Source organism: Melospiza georgiana, chromosome Z, assembly GCF_028018845.1.
Source record: "Melospiza georgiana isolate bMelGeo1 chromosome Z, bMelGeo1.pri, whole genome shotgun sequence".
NCBI lineage: Eukaryota > Metazoa > Chordata > Aves > Passeriformes > Passerellidae > Melospiza > Melospiza georgiana.
Window position 1 is genome coordinate 61,748,883 of NC_080465.1, and position 23,234 is coordinate 61,772,116.

Here is a 23,234-nt window from a genome sequence, read left to right on the forward strand (position 1 = left end):
CCATTACTTCCTGCTGTTGCTGTGGCCTCAAAGACAAGCAGAGTTGAAATTGAGTTTGGTTGCACCTTCTGCAGCTGAGGTATCCAAAATGTTTTCAGGACCTCTGACTGATGGAAGTCAAATACTACATCTGGGTTTGCTGGAAGCACTTCTCACTTGCAGCCAGACTCAGACATGTCTGTATACGCATTCAATGCAGTATGACCGAGTATTACTCTCAGACATTAAATGGGCATCTGAATCATTGATTTCTTCTCAACTTTTCTCCCCTCATCGGTAGTTACACCTAGGACTGATATGCTGAAGCTGTGTCCTCTTGGCCCCTAAAATGCCTTTTAACGTGGACCAAGGGTTGCACAGTTTGTAGCCTCAGTTGTTACCTCTGGAATCCACCTTGTTAATTAGCTTTTTAGGCATTGATGGTAAATTTGTCATTCAGAATAAAACCTTTCTTATTCTCATATTTAATTATTCATCTATGCAGAAGTACACTGGTTAGACATTCAATGAAATCTGGTTTAGTAGAGAAAGCCGGAACCCAACCACCTAATATAATAAGATGTGACATACCTTTCACTAGTTCAGAAAAGTCACCTTACTTAAAACTGACCCTTAAACAATGCCCTTTACACAATTCTTTTATTTCTCCTTCATTCACAATTCTTTTATTTCTCCTTCTTTTATTTCTCCTTCATTCTCCTTTTATTTCCCCCCTCCTTCAGGGGGGGAAAAAAAAGGAAATGGAAAAAAAAGAAAAGGAAAATGGAAAGGGAAAGAAAAGGAAAGCCTCTGCTCTCACTTTTCTTGAGTGACAGATCAGACCAGGTCAGCAAATAATTTATTATTTGCCCCTCCTGATGCAAAATTTGTGGCAGATTATAGTGTACGCTACATATTATAGTGGTAAACTGAAGACACTGCTGCTTCTTGTCTATTAGACCTTGTCTGCTTCACTTACTTAATTCCAAAGCTCTTGGTCTGAGATATTTATTTGTAAGTAAACCCAAATACCCATAGCTGGGAAGGAAACAAAACAGGTATCTCCAAATAGAGCACATGGCTACACTGTAGCAAGACAGATTGCTGACATGTATGCACAGAAAACAGAATAAAGCGTATCCTCAGAGAGAATTAAAATTTACAAATGCAGATAAATGGTTCCTTCAGCCTTTTGGTCCAGATTTGCAAGAGGTTATTCAAAGCAAAACAATTCAGAATTACTTGCTCTAGGACAATGAAATTGAAATCTGTGGAAAACACTCCAAAGACTGTTTTATCTTCGAAAACTTCATCTCAAATCCCCTACCCTTAACAAAATCCATCCTCCTGCAGAGGAGTATTTAATAAAGTATTGTCTTCCAAAACAACTGCAAATTTAACAGTTGCCAAGTTGTTGGTTGGTTGGTTGGTTGGTTGGTTGGTTGGTTGGTTGGGATTTTTGTTTTGATTTTTTTTTGACTCCTGAATACTAGCTCAGTTCTCCAAACACAAATAACTTCTCTTTAATCATAGTAGCAGAAGGTTGCCGCCTTGTGCATATCACTGCAGTAGAGCCTTAAATTACATAATTCAAAAGTATTTTTCCCTCTTCATTTAGCATATAAGACTCGGTACAATTGAGCAATGAAGTAGGTATGCACGGAAATTAAACATCTATGTGCTTTATTCCAAGCCTAAAAGGAAAAAGAAAGAGAAACAAAATTGAACAATTCTCTAGAGAAACTGATTCCACTCCAAGATTTGCCACTGAGTCTCCAAGTGATGTCTTAAAAGAAATCTTTTAACTCAAAATTTGTCCACTTTGCCATTCATAATGTAGTTCTCATTTGCTGATCAATCAAATTAGGATTCTGGGCCTATAAAAACTCATACAACACAAAAATAAAAAAACCAGCATATACACAGAACATATGAAATGCTTCAACACCCTGGAAAATCATCTCTAGCTGTTTTAACTGAAGAAAACTTACGAAAACCAGTAAAAATTTAATTTCTCATGGTCTTGGTGCCTTAACTGTAGAGTGAGAATAAGAACTTCTGGTGTTTCTGTGAAAATTGATTTGATTTTTTTCATTTGAAGGCCTAAGACACAATTGGTGTGGGTGTCTTGAAATAAAACTAGGGAAAAAGTAGTCACTATTTATGTAGAAAAACACTTGAAAACTGGAATATTACTTAAATCATGCAAATGTGTAAGGAAAACAGTACAATGAAAGGTTATTTATTAATTTTCTCCATCCTCCAGTAAACAAGAAAAATCCTGTGGAAAGAAAAAGAAGACACAGTCACTAATAATATCATTATGTGTGTAGAGAATTAAAATAAGGTTGCTGAGAAAATCTGTATTTTCCCAAAGATTTAAGCACTTGATCTTTTGTTGTAAATTCACCTATTCTAACTGCTTGATAGGCAATCATCACATACACAAACCATGAAAGAACTCAACAAGGGTCAGAGGACTTCTGTTTGAAATACTGCCTTTATAAATATTAACAATCAATTCTCCACTAAATGATCAAATATGTTATTTTAAAAAGTTTATATTTAAAATTTAAGATTTAAAATAGCAAGTGTGTAAAACCAGACCATTGATATTCTTAGTAAAAGAAAGCCAGCAGAAACCCCCCAAACTTCTGATCATGAAGACTAAAAACACCACCTTATGGCAACGGTGAGGATGACTTGAAACCGATATTAAGGAATTCATGTAAGTATTTCCCTCTGTCTTATACAGAGGTTCATAGCAAACAAGAACCTTTAAGCAAATTAATTTCTTTTTGACAATATAAAAAAACCTATTTTCTTGTAAAAACTGATTTTTACTTCAGTACAAAGCAAAGAATAATGTTTAACACATGTAACTAATTTTTTTGACACTGCATACTACCATTAAATATGTAACTGTAAATTTTAAATTGAGTAAGTGTTCCTCTTTTTTGTACACTGAAGCTTCTGGCCTTCTGAATGTCTGTGGAGCAACACATGTAATCAAAGTGGTTAGCAAGTTCTTCATATGTTGCAAATTTTTATTTAAGTACACCTACTTCAGATTAAGCCGGAACTCTATGATCTTTCATAAGGCTCACTTAGTACTAAGTACGTAATTCCTTGACATGAACAGGGTATGGTGTCTGCATGCACACTTTCAACAGGGAATGGCATTGCAGCGAGCTGATCTAGTTACCTGATTCTCCCAGACAAACTGGAATTCCATTGCTACAACATAAAATTCTTCAAGCTAAGCACAGACATTAGCCATCAAGTTAAATCCAGCTGACCTCCATGGAACTTAGGCACATGAATAAGTGTTTTGGTAACTTTATTCATTTAATACAAGCATCAATATTATTGCTTAGTAAGAAGATTGCAAGGCAAAGCTGTGAGTAGTGCAGCTATTCTAGAGGTAAATATTTACACAGCTTGTAAGTAAACCCTATCTCCTCCTAGCACACTGTGTTGTCAATGTAGAAGAATCTATCTCCTTAAAAGAGAATTAAATATATTGTAATGAGATATAACCATCATGTCTAGACTGTTCCTTCACAACAAATCTAGTTTTTAAATAACAATGTTATTATCTGCCACCTGCCTGTGCTAATAACTATGTAAAATGAGCTAACACAGATGCATTCACCTTATAAAAAGTAATCTGTCATAAACATGAGCCAATGACCTGCGCGTGCCTGAGTAACTATGTATAGGGCATCTAGACATTATTTTCAAGGGTTTATTTAGGCTACACATTTAAACTGTATGCACAAAATGTTCCCACATGGAAAAATACCAATATATCTTCACTTACACCGACAAGAATAAACCACAGAAGGACCACTAAATCAAGATTTAAAGAGAGATGAAGAAGGCATGATTTAAGGTAAAATTTACAAGACTTGCTTTAAGTTGGGCAAGTCTTTTCTGGGCCTCTTTTCACTACCAACTCACCTACTCATCAGCTCCTCTCTCATCTACCTTGGTTTTTTAAGGTCTACCTCCCATTTACCTTCAATGACCACATGCATCTCACCAAGGCAGTATACTGCCATGACTGACAAGGTGGAGGTAGATAAGGTAGAGCTTTTACCAAGCAGAATTTCAAGAGACATCTAGTAAAGCATGGGAGAGGCAGTCACTTAATCTGTAGCAACTTGGTCAGAAAAAAAAAAAAAAAGACTAAGCTGCTATCTGAGCAGTTTTGACCTGGTAGTTTTTAAGCATACATCTACCATTTTAAAAAAATTACAGGTATACAGGCTGATCCCTTCAACTTCTGTACCCATAAATTTCTGGATGCAAGAAGTTGCATTCCTGAGCTAGTTTTTGGAGCTGGTGCTCTATTCAATTTAGCAGCCTCCATCTTCTAGGCTTTTCTTCCAGTCCTGAAGCAAGCAACACTAACCTTGAAGGGATGAGCTTCATAGTAGTTCAATACGGCAGTTAATGTAGTACAACAAAGATCTGTGTGTAATGTAGTACAACAAAGATCTTGTAGTTACAGCAAAGATCTGTGGCACCACCTGAAATATTTAGTGTAAGTGCCACAGAATTCAGGACACGTATCATGCAGGCCTATAGAAAGAAATCCAGTGACGAACACAGGCAGCCTGCAGTCTCAATCAAAAGAACAGTGAGGTCATAGCAGTGTCTCAGCAGAACTGTTTCATTCACACTCACATGAAGATACTGGCTGTAAATAATGTTGTGTATCATGTCAGAACTCTAGCAGTTGTCTCCTGAGATAAATTGGCACCTGTTCCAAACATGAGACATCAACTACAACATTGTCAACAGCATTACCTTACTACTACTGTTCCAGTGGCTAACATGGCTCCAATTCTAATCATCAATGCCACTGGAAATAGTGGGTCCTTAATTTCTGTCAGGTGACCATGAACTGAGCCCCCAGGCATTCCCATGCACATATGAGGGATGGGAAACCCAAAGCCTGGTGTCTGGCAGGTTGACTTTGATTCTGGATAGTGATTGTGCTTGGGAAAGCCTTTCATAGGAAGCATATGTTTCCTTGTCAGCACTTACTAAACAACAGAAGAGGGTTTCCTTGTTGAAAGAGAAAGGAAGGCAGAGAGGAAGAAGGAAAGAAGGAAGAAGGCAAGACATGGAAATGTTTATAGTCCAGCAAAATGCAATCATTTGGTTCATATAGTCATTAACAGAACCTCTGAATGATACCTATGCAAGAAGGTTCACCTTTCCATTCCTTTCATGAGTCCTCAAAGGCCTCTTCATATTCCACTGCAGTCCAATTCATTTCACATTCCTTTAAGTGATCTGGACACAGCCTCTCGTCCTTGAGAAGCTGACAGCAGAACATCATAAAATGCAGCATTTACAAGTCACAGACAGAAAGAAAACAAATGCCTTCCTAAGACAAAAAACCTGTATGTTGTAACATGCAACTACTTTATTGCTAAAAGTGCTAAAAGTGTACTTAAATTTACAATAAAAGGGGACAAAATATATTAGCAGCAGTTCATCCATGTTCACTGATAGTTGTTTATAACTGAAGGCTACTGTCCTCTCATGTTAGTAGGAGTTGCTTACAGAGGTTGCCTGCTTTGACTAAACCTTTCTTCACAGCAGCTCCACAGAATGGCTAGAGGGGACCTTTTTGGGGTTACACTGGCCCTGGGGAAAAATCCACAAAATCCTAAATCAAATACGTTTCTTGAGTGCTTGGCTTGATAAGGAAGAGGAAGCCTGGCTGATTACAATTCAGCTTAGGAACTGCTGCTGAAGAGAAGTCCAAGCTGTCTGACAGCAAATAGTCAAAATAAAGAAAAAAAGTCTTGGGCTAGCAGCCATCTTAGCCAGAGCTAGTAGTAGAGTGTCAGGTGATGCATTTCAGAAGGAACATTTCACTGTTTGGCAATAACTCCAACAAAGTGGGCACTTGGTTTTGGCTGGTAATGTTAGTAGATGGATGCTCTGTCAATGATGATAGGATACCTGCCCCACATCTGTGTCAGATATATCACTGACATTCAGAAATATCCTCAGGGGAAAAGCCTGTGAACACTTCTGTTTTTCCCATAGTTGGTAACAGAATTACTGAGATTCAGGCAATACAGGCTGAATGTTGACCCTCCTCCTGTATTTCTGCAACAGGCAAGGGAAACTCTCACCTTCTTCCCACAATCAACACTCCAGTGAATGTCTTGCTGGAGTCAGTTTATTCTGTAAACTTCACGATGGTGGAAGTAACTAGAAAATATTACTTTGCCATGCTAGTTAAGTTTTATAACACATTTATATCCTCCATATAACCTCTTACTGAGATTAAATAGCAACATAGGAACTAGATTCCTGATTACTAGCTAGGAAGAAAAGAGACACACTTGGAAGCCTTGCTGCAGAATTTTTAAGGGGATGTTGCCTTTCGGTGTATGGGCATAGAGTCCCTGAGAAGTCTGCCATGAATATTTCTAGGATTAAGTGTCATCAGTTTTGAAAAGTGCAAAGGACATTATTGACACATGCAGCAACAGTCAAAAGAGGTCAGTCTATTTAACAACCCAAAATGGTGGATGATCAAGGGCTAACCTTGGACAAAGCATATGCTCTCTTCTTTCACCTGTTAAGAGTTGCAACTTCTTAGTAAAGCATTAGCCAAGTTTATAATGCTTCTACATAAAAGGCTTGTAGTCCATTGTCAGTCTTAGACTTTAGGTAGTTTCTGAACAAAATATTCAAATTAATTCTGAAAGTATGAAATTCTTATAATCTTGCCATTTAGCCACAGAAAAATTTTAAGAAGCTTTAGATTTAACTTTGCTGAATAAAACATATTCACACTAGCCTTCCCTTGCTTTTGCTCACTGGAGAATGGTACATATGCTACCCAAAACTGAACTTGTGTTTGCTGCAAGAAAAGAAACAAAAGACAATCCTAAATCTTTCAACAAGATTTTGCTGTGTAATGTCATATTGAAGACAAGTCTCACACTTTGGTATAAGGGGTGTTGGTACATTTTTTTCACTATACTTTGTACTTAAGACCACGGTTGACGTGACAGAACAGTTACCACAGCAACAACACACAGATAAAACCCCAAAACTTGTGGTTTTAATCATAATTTTGCCCTTTTATGAATTTAGAAAGAAAATAAAACTGAATCTAACATGATTTTTAAAATTTTCATTTAAAATTTGAAACATTACAAATTATTTTATTTCTTATTTATGGTATCTAGTAATGCAAATGGGCAGAACAGCATTTACAATATTAAAAAATGAGGGAACTATTTCAGTTTCATAGGTACTGAAGACATATATCAGCACCAAGGACAACAGAGTTTGCATTCAAATAAAAGAATAAATACCATATTTTATGATTAATAATTTTTTAATATGACCTCCTTTAGCTTTCTTTTTCTTGAAACTTACACCAACACAAGTGAATTTAAGGGTTTTTCTTGGGGACAGCTACAGTTGCCAATATTATAAATTAAAATCTTAATGACTATCTACTACTTATATCCAAAAGACTACAAATACTTCAGTTAAATCAATATCGCTACTGGCGTTCAGGTATTTCATGGTATGTTAGTGGAAAACATAAAAAACTGGGCCAGAAGCACCACAGCTGCTCAGGCAAATAAGCCCTGGTCTTACATTGCCTCTGGGAAAATGAATGCTGTCATGTCCAGCTTGGACAGAACAAGGCCTAGAACATGTATCCTACTTGCAGATATAAACCAGATGCGCACTCATATTAATTATGGGTACATAATTACCCATAATAATGTACCCATTATTACCCATATTAAATTTAGAGCCCTATTTCCTGCATTTACTTTCTAGTATCAAATGGTTCTGAAGCTGCTACAAAATCTAAGGCTCTAAGTCAACTGAAGCTATTTAGAGAGCTAAAATTGAAAATTTAGTAACTTATCTTTTATATGGATAGAGGAAGAAGGGAAATTATTTATACAACTCAAGATCAAAAGTATGACAGCTGCACAACCTTTGTATATGTTTCCATCAGCATATACTCATAGAAACATAGAATCACAGAAGGTCCCAGATAACTGAAAGCTGGCTAACATCCCAATTTTCAAGAAGGGCAAGAGGAATGACCCTTGTAACCACCCACCTGTCAGTCTCACTTCAATGCCTGGCAAAATCTGGGAAGATTATTCTGTGACTTATTGAAAAATACCTGAAGGACATCACAGTCATCATTCACAGCAAGCATGGGTTCATGAGGAGAAAGTCCTTCTGATACCCATTCATTACAAGATTCTCCACCTTCTCGATCAAGGGAAGACAGTTAATGTAATCATAGTTTTGGATTTCAGTAGTCATCAATGCTGTTTTTCACAGTGTCCTGGACAAAATGTCCAGCACTCAGCTGGATGAACACATTATCACAAGCACAGCAACTGGCTCGTGTGTTGGGCACAGTGGGTGACAATGAATAGGGTGACATGAGACTGGTGATCTGACACCAGTGGGGTTCCACAGTGCTCCATTCCAGACCCAGTACTCTTCAATGTCATCACAGATGACTTAGATGCAGGATTTGCAGGCATATTAAGCAGGCTTGTGAAAAACTATCATGGGAGGTTGTTGTGGATCAACCTGGGCCAAATGGCAGGCACCAATGAAAGCTGTTCATTAACTTCCCTCTGCAGCTGGACACAGGAGAGAAAATATAACAAAGAGTTCAGGGGTTGAGATAAGGACCAGGAGAGACCCCTCATCAAATACCATCATGGGCAAAACAGGCTCAGCTTAGGGATATTAGGTGAATTTATTACTTACAAAAAAAAAAAAAAAAAAATCAGAGCAAGATAAGTAAAACAAGCCCTTAAAACCACCTTCACCCCACCCCTGCCTCTTTCTTAGCTCTATCTCCTGCCCCAGCAGTGCAAGGAGACATGGAATGGGGCTTATGTTCAGCACATCTCCTGTGGCTTCTCCTGCTGCTCAGGAAGAGAAGCCATTCCACTGATACATCATGGGGACTCTCCCAGTCCTCCGTGAACTTCTCTGACGTCACTCCATCTCACAAGCAACAGCTCTCTGCTAACTGCTGCAATGTGAGTCCACCCCACAGGCAGCTATCCTCCCCAAACTGCTGCAGTATGGGTCACTCCTCCCTGGGGTTGAAGTCCCTCAAGGAAAGGCTACTCCAGCACAGATCTCCCACAGGATCACAACTCCCTCCCAGACATCCACCTGCTTTGGTGAGGGCTCTTCCATGGGCTGCAGGTGGACCTCTGCATGCCCATGGACCTTCTTGGGCTACAGGGACACAGCTGCTTCACCATGGTCTTCATCACAACCTGCAGATCAATCTCAGCTCCAGCACATGGTGCACCTCCTCCATCTCCTCCTCCACGGACCTTATGGTCTGCATAGTTGGTCTTCTCACATGTTCTCATCCTGCTGTCCTCTGGCTGGAATTAAAACTGTTCAACAATTTTTTGTTTATCTTTCTTCTTAAATGTGTTATCACAGAGGCATTACCACCATTTTTAACTGGCCTAGGCTTGGCCAGCATGTTTATCTTTGTAGACACCAGGGATTGGCACTGCTGAACGTGATGGAAGCTTCAATCAGTTTCTCACAGGAGCCACCCCTGTAGCACCCCCTCCTACCAAAAACCAATGCAAAACCAATAGAAGAGAAAAGAAACTGAGGGTGTCTTGTTCAGACAAGATGGATCAATATTATGATCTTGAAAGAAGTGGCAGATATGCAATAGAACAAAGCTCTTTTTACCCTTCACTGTAGTTTCAGTGCCATAGGCTTAAAATTACTAGAAACAAGATTTAGATTTCATATCAGGAAAGGCAAAATTAAAGATCTGATAGAATGGACAGTGAAACTGGACAGTGAACTTTGAATTAAATTTCACCACCTATCTGAGCAATCTTCTTACTGCAAGTGTACTATTAACTCTCAGAAACATCACAAAAATGCTGATGTATATGTCTGCTTTGATTCAGCAGGTTTAATTTGTAAAACTTTATCTTTGAAAAACTGTGTTTTCTGTTTAGAAAGATGAGAGGCTTTTGGACTGTATCAGAGCACAGAATAAAAATGACTGTGTTTGGTCTGAATAGAAATCTACAAAGTCACACATCTCTTTTTGGACAATGCCCAAGGCAGGTAAAAGGAGTAATACCAGTGCAAACATATTCCCTATGAAATCTCCCAAGGCTCAAAATGTGGCAATTAGACCTTTTAATAATGTAATCTCTTGAAGAAGTTTCTTTAAGATTCTTCATAAATGCCATTTACCTTACCTACAGACTTTTGGCTGGATTTATTTTCTTTTTTTTAAGAAAAAACTGTGGATTAATAAAGAATTTGTTTCTTAAAAATGAGTACTTCTTTATACAATGCATGATCCAGTCCGCTGGTGAACTGAAACTAACTTTTCTTTAAAACATGAACAATTAAATGCTTGGGTGAGAATGTGTACTTTTTCACCCTCTGTCTTTATGGACCAAGTTTACTGAAGCTAATATGAATGAATGTTTCTATTAAACAGGACTAAACTTAGGAAAGAAAATTGATAAACAAAGTGCCCATATACCTAGATTGATACAAATAGGTATCAGAAGGAACTGGCATAACTTTTGAACCCAGACTACACCAACGTCCAACCTGAACTGTGCTGGATGCAACCTCATTCCCATCCCCTTTCACTGGTCAGGAGAGACATCAACATCTCCCACTCTGCTGCCCCTCTAGCCTGCTGTCTTCTCTTTTCCAAGCTGAACAAAGCAACAGTTCCCTGTCCTTCTCATATTATGGTGCTCAAAACAGAGCAGAGTGGGACAAGCCCCTCCCTTGCCCTTGCCCAGATGCACCCCAGGACACAGTTGGCCCTCCCCAAACTGCTGCAGTATGGGTCATTCCTCCCTGCAGTTGAAGTCCCTCAAGGAAAGGCTACTGCCTGCCAGGGTGCTGCTGACTCCTTTTCAACTTGCCATTAACTCAAATCCTCAGATATCTTTCTGCAGGGCTGCTCTTCAGCCTCTTGTCCCCCAGTTTGTATGTATTATTATCTCATTTCATTTGGAGAATCCGGCACTTGCTCTTTATTAAATTTCATACATCTGGTGATCCTGCTCTATAGTCTAATCGGATCTGTAAGGTCCCTCTACCCTTGAGCTCACAGCTCCTCCTAGATTAGTTGCAACAGCAAATTTACTTACTGTGCATTTGATTCATATGTCCACACTTAGGAAAACATTATATATTGCATTTTATACAAAGCATACTGTCTTAAGCATTGAAAAGGCTTATGTGAAAAATATAGGCTCATACTTTCCCAGCTGAAGAAAGCAGGAAATTACACCCAAAAGATTTCATGATTTAAGAACCTTCCCTGTATCTTGTAGTAAAATCTTAAACTTATCCATCCATCCTGATAATACCTTGAAGAAATCTTCTTGTTTTATAATTTCTTAAAATAAGCATGTTTCAAGATGGAAACTAAATAGCGTGCAAGCCACTTGGACAGAGAAAAATCACACAAAAATCTCATCAGAGAATACCACCCCAGAGCGTTGGATCAATTCTGCAGAGGTTTAACAGATAACAGTTTGGAATACCATCATCAGTAGTACCATGAAACAAGACACCTGTAGCAAACAGAAGTCTATTCTGAAACTATGAAGCAGTCCACTCATACTGGGTCTTTTGAGTCTAAAGTTTTTCAGTTGGCTTACATATTAAAAGATTGTTCCTGGTTTTTACTGGTCAAAACAAAAAATAAAAATGCTTTATGCCTCTTCAGTCACATGGATTTCTCGTGCTTGGATCCCTTCCTGCTATCACAGGGTGCCCGCTCCATTATCCTATCAATGCACTGAACTAATATATTCAGACTTGATCAGGAACTACATATTCTTGTGCAAGCTGTGCGTCAAATTACAGTAGCGAAGGAAAAAAAGTAACAAAGCCCTAACATACAGTAATAGATATGCTGTGATAGCCTTAATACTGTAAAACTTGTAAAAGTATCTTTAAACATTATTCTTTTTTTCAATTTTCCAAGATTCTTCTCCACATTCCATCTTCTGTCTTCAGAAATTCAAGTTATAAAAGAAATCTAGCCTCTCTCCCAGTTTATTTCTCATTAAACTTGGGCTATCTCCTATCTTCAAGGAGTTTTACATCAGCAGATCACCTCACATTCTTTACTAGCCTATTAATATTTTAGTTCAAATGGGGATAAAATTTTCCATACACAGCTACTTAGTTACACATTTCATAATTACTTGTGGTCATTTTTTTAAAGTGATAAATAAACTTCAGTTCTGTTTATGTATGGGTCAGTTACTGGCCTCTGTGGGGGCATATTCTTTACCAAATTTTTGAAAGTATGTCAGAACAGCTCTAAGAACAGCTTTTCAGAAGTAGTTGGAAATGGTACTGATGGTGTTACACCTATCAACAGAGGCTGTACATAACTCACAGCTGCAATTTCCAACAGTTAAGACCAAGATATACAAAACCATTATTATTTTCTTACGAGGGTCTGCAAATGCAATGACAACCAATTCAGCTACTTAAATTAGATACAAGCTGAGTAAGGCCAAGGAAGCTTGCTCCATCAACCACATGGTATTGGACATATCAGAAATCAAAACTGTTCCTAAAACTCCATACCAGTCGTATGATTGCTTTACAGATGGTTTTCCTGTAAATAGAGCCTCATAATTTTGGAGGCATTGGTGAAAGAAGCCTATATAAAATTTTTGATTTTAATTTTCCATCACAAAATTTTGTTTGGAAACATAAATAATCTGCTCAATTTTATTTTTTTCTGCAGGAAAACATCAAAGTTTACCTGCAGCATATACAAGAGCTTCAAGATTGATTGCATTTCCAGTGATTTTAACTTGCTTAAACAGTTCAAATATCTGTGCATAACACCTCTTCAGAGTGGCTGAAAGCCTAGAAAGATTCTACAGGTTTGAATTCCAGGATGTCAGGAAGACAGTCTATACTTCTGAAAGATTTCACTTATGTTTAGTTTAACATTGATGGTCCCCTCTATATATGGAAACAGCATACTTTGCCTTCTATCATTCATGGTTCTCTCACCTGCAGTCTACAACCCAGTTATTCTTTACTAAGTCTCCAGATTCCTCAACTAAGCAGTTCCAAGAATTAGTGTTGTATTTCCATTTCAGTTTTATCTTTACATGTAAGCAGAAAAAGTTAGATATAACAGGAAGTAAAATAAAACCTTACATTTATTATAAATACAATCTGTTTCCTAGCTGTATGTGGCACGTGGGCAGCTGTAGGTGAAAATTACCTTGGGAGGCTGATTTGACCTCATCTGAGCTATTATTAGTGCAGTAAGAAGGTTTCAATATAACAGATCAGTTGGCAGAAGTAAAGAAAATCTACAGCAGACTCCCTCCCCACCCTGTCACTGTTGAAACGACCTCAAAGAAAGGTATTCCAATATTGTTCAAACACCAAGAGGGTGAAGAATCAGGAAACATTATTCCTCTTTCTCTGTAACCCATAACTCAGGCACTTTTAGGATACATAGTCACCCCCACCAATACTGCTGTAGAAAGCTTATGCCTTGAAATATATGGATATAAGGAATTTGCAAAAAATTACACATTAATTCTAAACTAGAATTTGAACAACATTTTGTTTACATTATCAGGATTATGGTGGAAACTGCAATACATTTATAAAAGTGTATCTTCCAGGTCTTAACGACTGTTCTAATTTTTATGGCACTAGCCAAAAACTAAACAGAACTGCTCTATGTTGACTACATTCATGAAAGTACTACCACACATTTCAGTAACAGCTGCTTCTGATGTCAGTGTTTCATTTTAGAGTTACAGAATATTTGGAATTTTCCCAAAGGCTTACCCCTGCTTCACTACAGGTCTGAATACTGACATCACACAGCAAGATCCAAAAGTCACTGAGCCACATCTGTTTACACAAGTTGAAGACAGATCTCACAAAAAATTAACTCAACAGTTCCAATCAGGAGTCTCAACAGCAAGAAGATGTTGCAATACCATGTTTTACATAATTATATTAATATCCCAAGTATCCTTAAAACATATAGTGTTGGAGCATCATACTAAATGCTAGGAGCACTGTAAACACATTTTATTTTTTCACTGAAGTTTACATGAACAAAACATGTTAATTCAGTTGTTTAAATTCTCAACACAGAAGGCAGTGGTTTGGCTTTTTATTGGTAAACAATAAATCATCTACTCAATTAAAATCATGTTCTAACAATTCTGAGAAGTTCCACAGTGGCTTTATTTACTTACAATTTAATATCAGAAGAAAAAATTAACATTCCAGGTTACTGTAGGAAAAAAGTGTATACCATGCTTAATGGCATACAAGACTTCTAACAAGCAAAAAATACCCTGTTTCACAAGGATTCTGCATTTTAAATAGGTTTTTATCTTATCACAGTTAGTACTCTCTTCCCCTAAGCTACATATTGAGAATCTCTATATACAAAAAGATACAACAAATTGATACATTACTTATTGCAAGATATTAAGGATGCCAAAATACACAAATTAAATTAGTTCCTCCCCACTTGCATACCCTCTTGCTTCTTATTTCTCCCATGAAGCAGTCTCCTTCTCTGGTTCTAAGATTAAGTTCTTTCAATGAAAGGCACGTACTTCTCTACAATAGAAGAAACAGATGCATTAATCTGAATGCCCTGTTTCAAGGTGAATTTAGCCTACATTTTTAAAGATGACACATTATGAAAGAACCCAGAGAGACATGACATTTTATTATTAAATTTGACTGGAAAAACTCATAGTTACCATATTACTGTGAAGCAAAGTACCATAAACCTGCATTCATTTAACCTTTCCAAATAGAGAGAAAACTCATTTACAAAAATAAAAAGGGATTTATCATGATGAATATATTTTTGAATCCTCAAGACTCCTGAGTTCCTACTGAAACTCTGGCAAGTCTTAGTAGCATTTCAGTTATGGAATACTACAAATAAATTGAGTAAATTTCTCTCCTTGTGACTTGCAGCACTGAGCAAATAGGTTCTATGTGAAGTCATAAAATGAGGATTGTAAACTAGTAGTGTGATATAAATTTGAAAAACAAACATGTGCTAATAGTATACTGTTCCTCCGTTAGCACGTATGTAAAGTTGTATTTGAGAGACCAAAGGCCAGAATTTCACACTTGGGCATTTAATAATAAGATATTGAGCAAACTGGCTAAAACCCACTGTTTTGGTAAACAGCTGCAGCACAGAGACTAGTAACATGGATGATGATGACAGTGGGAGTACACTTAAATTGTGTCTATGCTACAGCGGAGGGCACTGGGGACCTTTTTTCATACAGCTCCGAAAGAAAACAGCAACCCTTGAAAGCAGTAATGTATCTGGACGCCAGTATACTAACATTACTATGGTGATTTTTAGGAGAGAAGCCAGTTTCTCTACCTAGTCCTGCAAAGGGTCTAATACAGTTAACAGCTACCCCAAAATAAGCCTACAGGGATTTCTAATATAGGCATACTATTTAGAGTAGAGTATTACCTTAAAAAAAGCTTAATATTTGCAAGCAAGTAAAATGAAAGCAGACCAGGTGCCACCACAGTCTTTTAACAGGTCACAAAGAAATTAGGATAAAAGACATATTTTATATATAAAACAATACCTTTGTATATATACCAAAACTTGACTACTTTGGTGTCACTAACAAATATAAATTAACATGGAGATAAGAATTTCCTGTAACTGCTATGTGTTTTGGTGCCTTCCATTACAAGGGAAAGAAACTTAAGCACTAAATCAGCTCAACTGTTGAGTCTAAGTAAAGTAAAATTGCAACTGTTCTTTACTTAACAAAGCACTAAACTCAAAAAAGTTTCATTTACCAAAAGCCTCTCTTCCTTGTTCCCAGGTTCCAGGCCTGACTATGTATTTAAGCTATCTTAAAAAAACCCCAATCAACCATAACTCTGAATTACTATAAATGTCAGAACAAAGTGTAATGACAACTCCCAAGAATATGTGAGTATCATTTTCATGATGTTGTCCTCAGCATCAAGTTTCTTTGCTTACTTAGGCATTTTGGCCTAAGTATTCCCTTTGGCCATTGTGCTTAAGCAGCAATGTGAAGACTGATTACTAAGTTTCAGTTCAGATGCAAACAGGTTGAAACAAGGGTGCAATAAATTAACTTTATAAAGTACATTCCCAATCAAGATTAAAAAAATAAAATAATTCAAGCACTCTAGTTTTCAAACTATCCTCCCAGCAATGATGGATGTATCTTTGCAAAATTTGAACACCATTTTATCAAGCTGCTGTACAGAGATTTGTGGAGTAAATTCACATTGTTCAGCCCTGCTTTCATCCTACCCATGAACAGTACTTCAAATAAAAATTTATGAGCTTCTCCCCATAAAAGAGAACACAGGAAGATATCAATATACAAAACCAGAGAAAATTCACCATCTTCACTAAATCTAACTGAAGTCCTTGTTTTCCTGAGTTCCCAGTATCAAAACAAGAACTTCAATAATTTAGGCACAAACTTTCAGAGCACTATTGAAACAACAGTTTAGATACTTCTACTATGAAATACTTCAACAAATTTTTCTTCTCCTACAAAATGAAGTGTTTAGGAAACAGGAAGGCAGAAAAATCAGAAATAGGCTCTCCAAAAGTTGTAATTGTGTAATACTGTTTGTTAATGATGACTACCTACATTATCATTTTACTTCCTGCTAAAAAATATAGCTGATACTCCTGTAAATAAGCATTTATAAAGAGTATCACGTTAACTTGTCAAAAAATACCTTAACGTCAACAAGTATGCTGAATTACAAGAGAAGCTAAAAGATTTAAGGAAGACATTGAGGGAATTCTTGGATATAATGTGACAATTAGCAATTATATTTTACATATGTGTGAGTGTATACACATATGTAAATATATATAATATATATGTATAATATATATATTATATATGTAAAATATATATATATGTACTGGAACAAGACTAGTAACAAAGGGTAATGGTAAATGTCACATAATTTTAAAATGCAGAGGAATGCTAAGTAGAGATACTCTAGCTATTTTAATCTATTGTATGGGAGAGAAAAAAACAAGAGAGGCTTTGACTTATGAAAACAATTAAATCAGAAAGATTCCCATTAAGGCAACAAAGTTAAAGAAGACTGAACATTTCTCTTCAAGTGCCGGAACCGCATACAAATTTCCTCCTGATAAACTGTAGAACACCTGACTCACTACTCCAATACTTTTAATCCGAAACATCATGTACTGCATTTATCCAACTTGCTTGAGATCTGAATCTGATTTCACATTAAGCAGTGTGAATCACTTACTTGCTGTGACTGGAAGAACTCGTCTGATCTCTTCTGATACTTGACAATAGTCAAAGAGCCCTTACTATGAGCTATGACAATCCCATCAACTATTTTTACTGCATCTTCACACATGCAATGTGATGGCATTACTCAATAAGGAAAAATTTAAGTATGAATTGCATAAATTTAAATTTTAATTTATTATGTTTAAGGACACTAAGGAAACAGAATGAAAGCTCAAACAAAGTTTGGGTTTGGAAGTTCAAACAAAATACAACAAAATTTTCCTGTATCCACAAAATTTCCGAGAATAGCTTAAGAATATGAATCTTTCAGTACAGCAGTACCAAATGTAAAATCTGGTGCAGGATCATCACCAACTGCTGACTACTTTAGCCATAAGAAAGCAGAATGAAGCAAAGCTGCTTGAAGCAGAACTCATAGGTGAAAATACACAGGAAAAACTGAGGAGCATTTAAATTAGGAAAAAAAAAGAAAAGAGAAAGATAAAAGCTAGCTGTTGACTTAACATTAACTTCAGCGACACTCTTTGTAACAAAAATATCCTACCTTCCTCCGGATTTCTCTGGAACCCACATGTTGAAGACAAATGGTGTTTATCTTCTTGCCCACTAAATTCTTGCCCATTTAAAATTCAAGTGATCTTGACATCCCTTCTCCAACTATGCATATGAAACACAGTAGTGAGCTTTCTCAGAGAAACTGCTTTTCACCCACACTCCTTCACTTCTATGGCTAGAAGTACATTCAGGTTCTAAATACAAACCTTCGAGGATGGCTGGCATCAAACAGTGTTGTATCATCATCATCATCATCATCATCTTGTTCTAATGGGGTCAGCTCCATGTTTTCTATGTTCATATCCAAAACTCCATATCTTCGGGTTTTTCTATTTTGCCTTCTGAGCCTGAAAAGTATTTTAGAACATTCAAGTAATGTAAATATTTTGCTACTTTCTGATCCAATAGTGTAAAATACTGCTATATTGATAATTAGTGTAAGTTTTCTAAAACCTATGATAAGCGTACACACTTAGCTCTATGAAATTCAGAGGTCAAAAAATTTTAAGCGTCAACAGTTTACATGAAATTATTAAGGCCACTAAGAGTGTCACCTGTAGTTTTGTACAGGATTAATGCAGTGAATACAAAATGGCACTTAGCATCTAAATATAAGAGCCACATAAAAAAATATGCAAAAGCATACTTCAAACATACTTCTACTGAGAAAAAAATTGCCTTGCTACATATTCTCTACGTGTCTTACACATCTGTAAATAATTGCAGATCAAATCAGATAGAAACCAAACACAGCTATATAGCAAAGCTATAACTTGTAACACAAGTAATGGCTGACACTAGAAATTTTTATTATAATTTGTGAAGTTTTTTATAGATATCAAGTTTTAAAACTTGCCTATAATTACACTTTTGAATAAGACAGATCTTGTAGAGTCAATGTCTTGTCTGCTTCACAAAGTATGGGAGGAAGAGGCGGTAACTCGTTTCAGGATTAAGGCACAGTGCTTATCATAGACAAGCAGACTGTGTGCATCTGCTTTTGTCACTCTCCACAGTTTTGCTGCATGGGCCTGGATCCTGTGTGCATCAGTCACACAATGAACCATTCTATCTGATTTTCCAGAACTACTCTTTAACTCATGGAACAAGCCTTGCTCAAGTTCCAGAGCTCAGACCAGTAGCCACTCACCAAACACTGTGCAAAGACATCTGTTTACAGAATGCTGACAGAGTCATTTTCAGTAACTGGCTAACAATTACATGAAAGCTATAGGACTTAAAAAAAGGGAAATAATTTGTGTCTAGGTACTTAGTGCTAAACACAAAGGTGGTAACAGGTCATTCATTTAGAAAATCCACAATCTGCAACCCCAAGCCAGGTGCCTACCAAACATGTTTACAACATTCAGGAACTTCACCACGGAGTATTTCTGAGCAAATATAAAAAAAATTACTAATATATTACAATATTCTAGTATTGCTATAATACTACGCATAATACATTATATTATTGTATGCTGTGCATAGTGACCTCTCTGTCCCACATTTAGGGAGCATTTTACCTATCTTGTAAGAGGTATCAAATACAATACTGAGATTCTCAGCTTCCAATCCTGTCCTGAAACTCCAGTCTACCTTGAAAGAACACACAACAGCATTCAATCTTGGTTTATCTTTTCACTATACTCCAAACTATAAAATATATCTCCTTTTGGAATTGAGAAGTAAATGTAACCTTGTAAGAATGGGAAAGAGATAAAGTACATACCATTCTTCAAAGTTCTCAAATTTCTGATGTTATAAGAAATAATCAACACGGCCATTTCCTCCACTCTCAACTGACATGAAAATGCAGCAACTATTATCCCAGGCATTTAACTGCTTTAGACCAGAACAAAATACCCAGCTTTTTCATTTAAAGCTGACTGCTACCAAAACCAAAATTTTCACCTTTCAGTTCAAGACAAAATCCCTTCCAAGTTCTTAATTTATTTCATCTGTTCTTTATTCCTCAACATAGAAAGAAGTTGTACACTACAAAGCACCAAGTAGAACAAAATTCTAAAACTTTTAAGATGATAGTATGATGAAAAATAGGGTTGTTTCTTACATATTGTGCCTTTTGGTTTTCACTAAAGTAGAGGTTAAGCAATTGGAACTAGGACAAGCATTGTGGATATCCTAGCAGATAAGAAACTATTTTAAACACACACACACAAAAAGAAATTAAGAAGAGGTAGTAAATGCTACTCATACAGTCAGTATTTCTGTCAATCTCACTTTACATTTTACCTTTTTCCCTTAATGGGTTAAAATGGAAAGTGAGTAGCTACTGTGATTTGAGAGTGACCTAAGACAATCATAGCAAATGTCTAGATGGTAGAAAAAGCAAATAAAACTTATCAGAAAGCTATCACAGATTTTAGATTTAAGCAAATCCTGTTGAAAAAAGATACACTAATTACTTGAGACTCCAACCCTTCTCTATCTAAGAAGTATTTTAAAAATTACAGCAACAGGAATACTGGAGATGCTTATGCAACATGCATGTATGCTCACAGCCATGACTCTAATGCAGTGTCCTGAGTGTTAACAAAAGATCTTCTACTCTGTGACTGTCAACTGCTCAGTTGGAAGGGACTTACAACTACTATCAAGTCAACTGCCTAAACAACCCAAAATTTAAAGCATGATACAATGGGTATTGTCCAAATGCATCTTAAACACTGATCCCCTTTCTAAGAAGCTTGTTCCAGTCACTGACCACCCTACCAGTAAAAAAATGCTTCCTAACGTCCAATTTATACCTCTCTTGGTGCAACTATGAATCATTCCCATGCATCCTGTAGATGGATGTCAGCAGGAAGGGATAAGCATCTCCTTCCTCAGGAACCAATGGAACCTCAGAGAGCAATGAGGTCACCCCTCAGGCCTTTTCTATTCCAAAGTAGACCAACTCAATCCTCACCGCTCCTCAACAGGACAGGCCTTCCAACTCTTTAATCAGCTTTGTTCCCCAGTCTGGTTGTATTCATGTGCCTTGGTGTGCTACTTACTCTGCACACCGTTACTCACAAGAAGGCCATGACAATGTTGAATAAAGCTGGACAATCTCCTCCCTTGACTGTTTGGTTGGGCTTTGTGAGAACCACCCAAGGGTGAAGTTGCCCTCTTGGCTGCCAGGGCACATGTTGGCTCATATTTGAACTTGCTGTCAGCCTGAGATCCCTCTATGCATGGCTGCTCTGCAGGCGCTTCTCTCCCACATAAAACTAGTGTCCTGCATTTGTTCTTGTTATATGTCCTGCCACTGGTAAATGCCCAATGCGCCAAACTATCTAGATCCCTATGCAAGGCCTCTCGCACCTTGAGAGAGCCTATTGCACCTCCCAGTTTGGCATAATCCGCAAAGTTGCTAATTGCCAATTCAACTCCTGTCTCCAGATAAGAGTACTGAGCAAAGCTGGCCCTAGAACTGAGCACTGAGGAGCAACACTGGTGACTGGGCACCAGCCTGATGCACTGCTCCTCACTACAACCCTATGAGTCCCGTCATTCAGCTGTCTCTTCTACCAGTGCACCGCAAATTTACTCACCCCACAGCCGCAGAGCTTGTCCAGAAGGATACTGTGAAGAACAGCACCAAAAGCCTTACTAAAATCCAGAAATGCTACACTCATTTTCTTCCCTTCATCCACTGGGCTGGCAGCTTGATAGAAATTTTGCAAAAAGTTTTTATGTCTTACAACAAGATATGTCTTCATGCCAAGGAAACCTAGCCGAAAAAATGGGTCATTTGCACTTAACCCTTTTATTTCTTATATAACCACTGCAAGAACATTTCAGCTACAAGTTCAAATTCAAAAACATACAATTTACCTATTCTAAAGTTCAGAAGCAAGATGCCACAGAATTACAGAATAATGTGAATAAAGTAAAGCTTCCAGTTTACAGTAGCACCTAGAAGGCAGCACTCCAGTTGCAAATGCAGAACAGCATCCTACTCCCAAAACCAGAATATCAAGTAACTACCACTCATCCAGAAAATAATGACAATAGATGATCATTTTCCTCTCCAGCTGCTCCAATGACAGACTTTTATGTATTTATTTATTTGGCCTTTCGGCAGCACTACTCACAAATCCAACAGGCTGGTGTTACAAGACACACTAACACTGACAAGTGCCCTCAAGGCTTCTCAAGAGTGATTTGCAAGATGCATGGAACAATCAAAATATCCTAGTTTACTTGGACTGCATATCTTAGTACATGACATACACAAAACAGTCCTTCAACTGCCTTTCTAAACTAAATGATGCAGATATTAGATACAATGGGTATATCTAAATGTAATGAGAAGTACATGGAGAACTTGCTCCATAACTGAGGTGCTTTATGCATAGTCATACATTTGGGCATTGCTCTGAAGAATTCAAGTTATTAAAGCATGAGAGAGAGAAGTAAAACCACCAGGACAAAAAAAAAAATACAGGGACAAACACTGTGCAAAAGCACATTGAGCTACGTGGAGAGTATTTTCCATGAGAAACAGAAAGGCAGCTAAGTGGTAGCAAGCTTCATAAGCTTTCTTTAAAAGACACAAAATAGATTAATTTAACTGTGAAAGAAAGCATAGAAGAAAACTGTTTATTGACAAAGTAGGGGAGGACAACTTTGGTAGTTTGGCGATACAGAAGTTTGCAAACTGGTCAAAAATCACTCCAAGAACAAACAAAGCAAATTTAGGTGGGCTGACGGATGCCAGCAGTGACAAGTCCACCCGGGGGGCACAGGAGGGAGACGGGAAAGGCCCAACAATGATGCGCGATTCTCGGCGACGCGAGCTGAACAGACCGAACTGCTCCCCGCCCACACCGGGGAGGCGGTACCGGGAGCTTCTCAGAGCAGTCGGGCATTACTGACCGGCCCCTCAGGAGGCGCGGGACCGACACGCTCCGCCGCCCCGGCCGCGTAGCTGCGGCCCCCCGCCCACACGCCCGCTCACCGCCCTCACCGCACGGTCCGGATCACGAAGTAGACGATGAGGGCGGCGCTGGCCAGAACCAGCACGGACAGGGCGCGCTGGGTCATGGGCTGGCCCTGCTCGGGCGGCGCCGACACCTCGGCCAGGCGGCTGCTGCTGCTACTACTGTTGCTGCTGCTCCGCGTGGAGGCCCCGCCGGCCGCCTCCGTGGAGCGTGGGGAAGCGGTGGCGGCGTCCCGGGGGCGAGGGGCCGCAGCCTCCGCGCAGCGGGCGGCGTCCAGCAGCACCAGCAACACCAGCAGCGGCCCCACCAAGAGCTGCGGCAGCGCCGGCGACCGCAT

The 23,234-nt window shown here is 38.1% G+C and overlaps 1 protein-coding gene across 2 annotated transcripts; it reads right to left on the reverse strand.

Moving 5' to 3' along the window:
- Positions 1-1,717: 1,717 nt before the first annotated feature.
- Positions 1,718-23,234, reverse strand: FAM174A (family with sequence similarity 174 member A). Of its 2 annotated transcripts, none has more exons than XM_058043565.1 (3): positions 22,924-23,234; positions 18,155-18,295; positions 1,718-2,260 (listed from the first exon to the last, which is right to left on the reverse strand). In XM_058043565.1, exons 1-3 carry the CDS (start codon positions 23,232-23,234, stop codon positions 2,218-2,220), a joined length of 495 nt encoding a protein of 164 aa, XP_057899548.1. In that variant the 3' UTR covers positions 1,718-2,217. The 2 variants fall into 2 exon arrangements, with proteins under 2 accessions (XP_057899548.1, XP_057899549.1); XM_058043566.1 differs by lacking the exon at positions 1,718-2,260 and adding an exon at positions 14,205-14,676.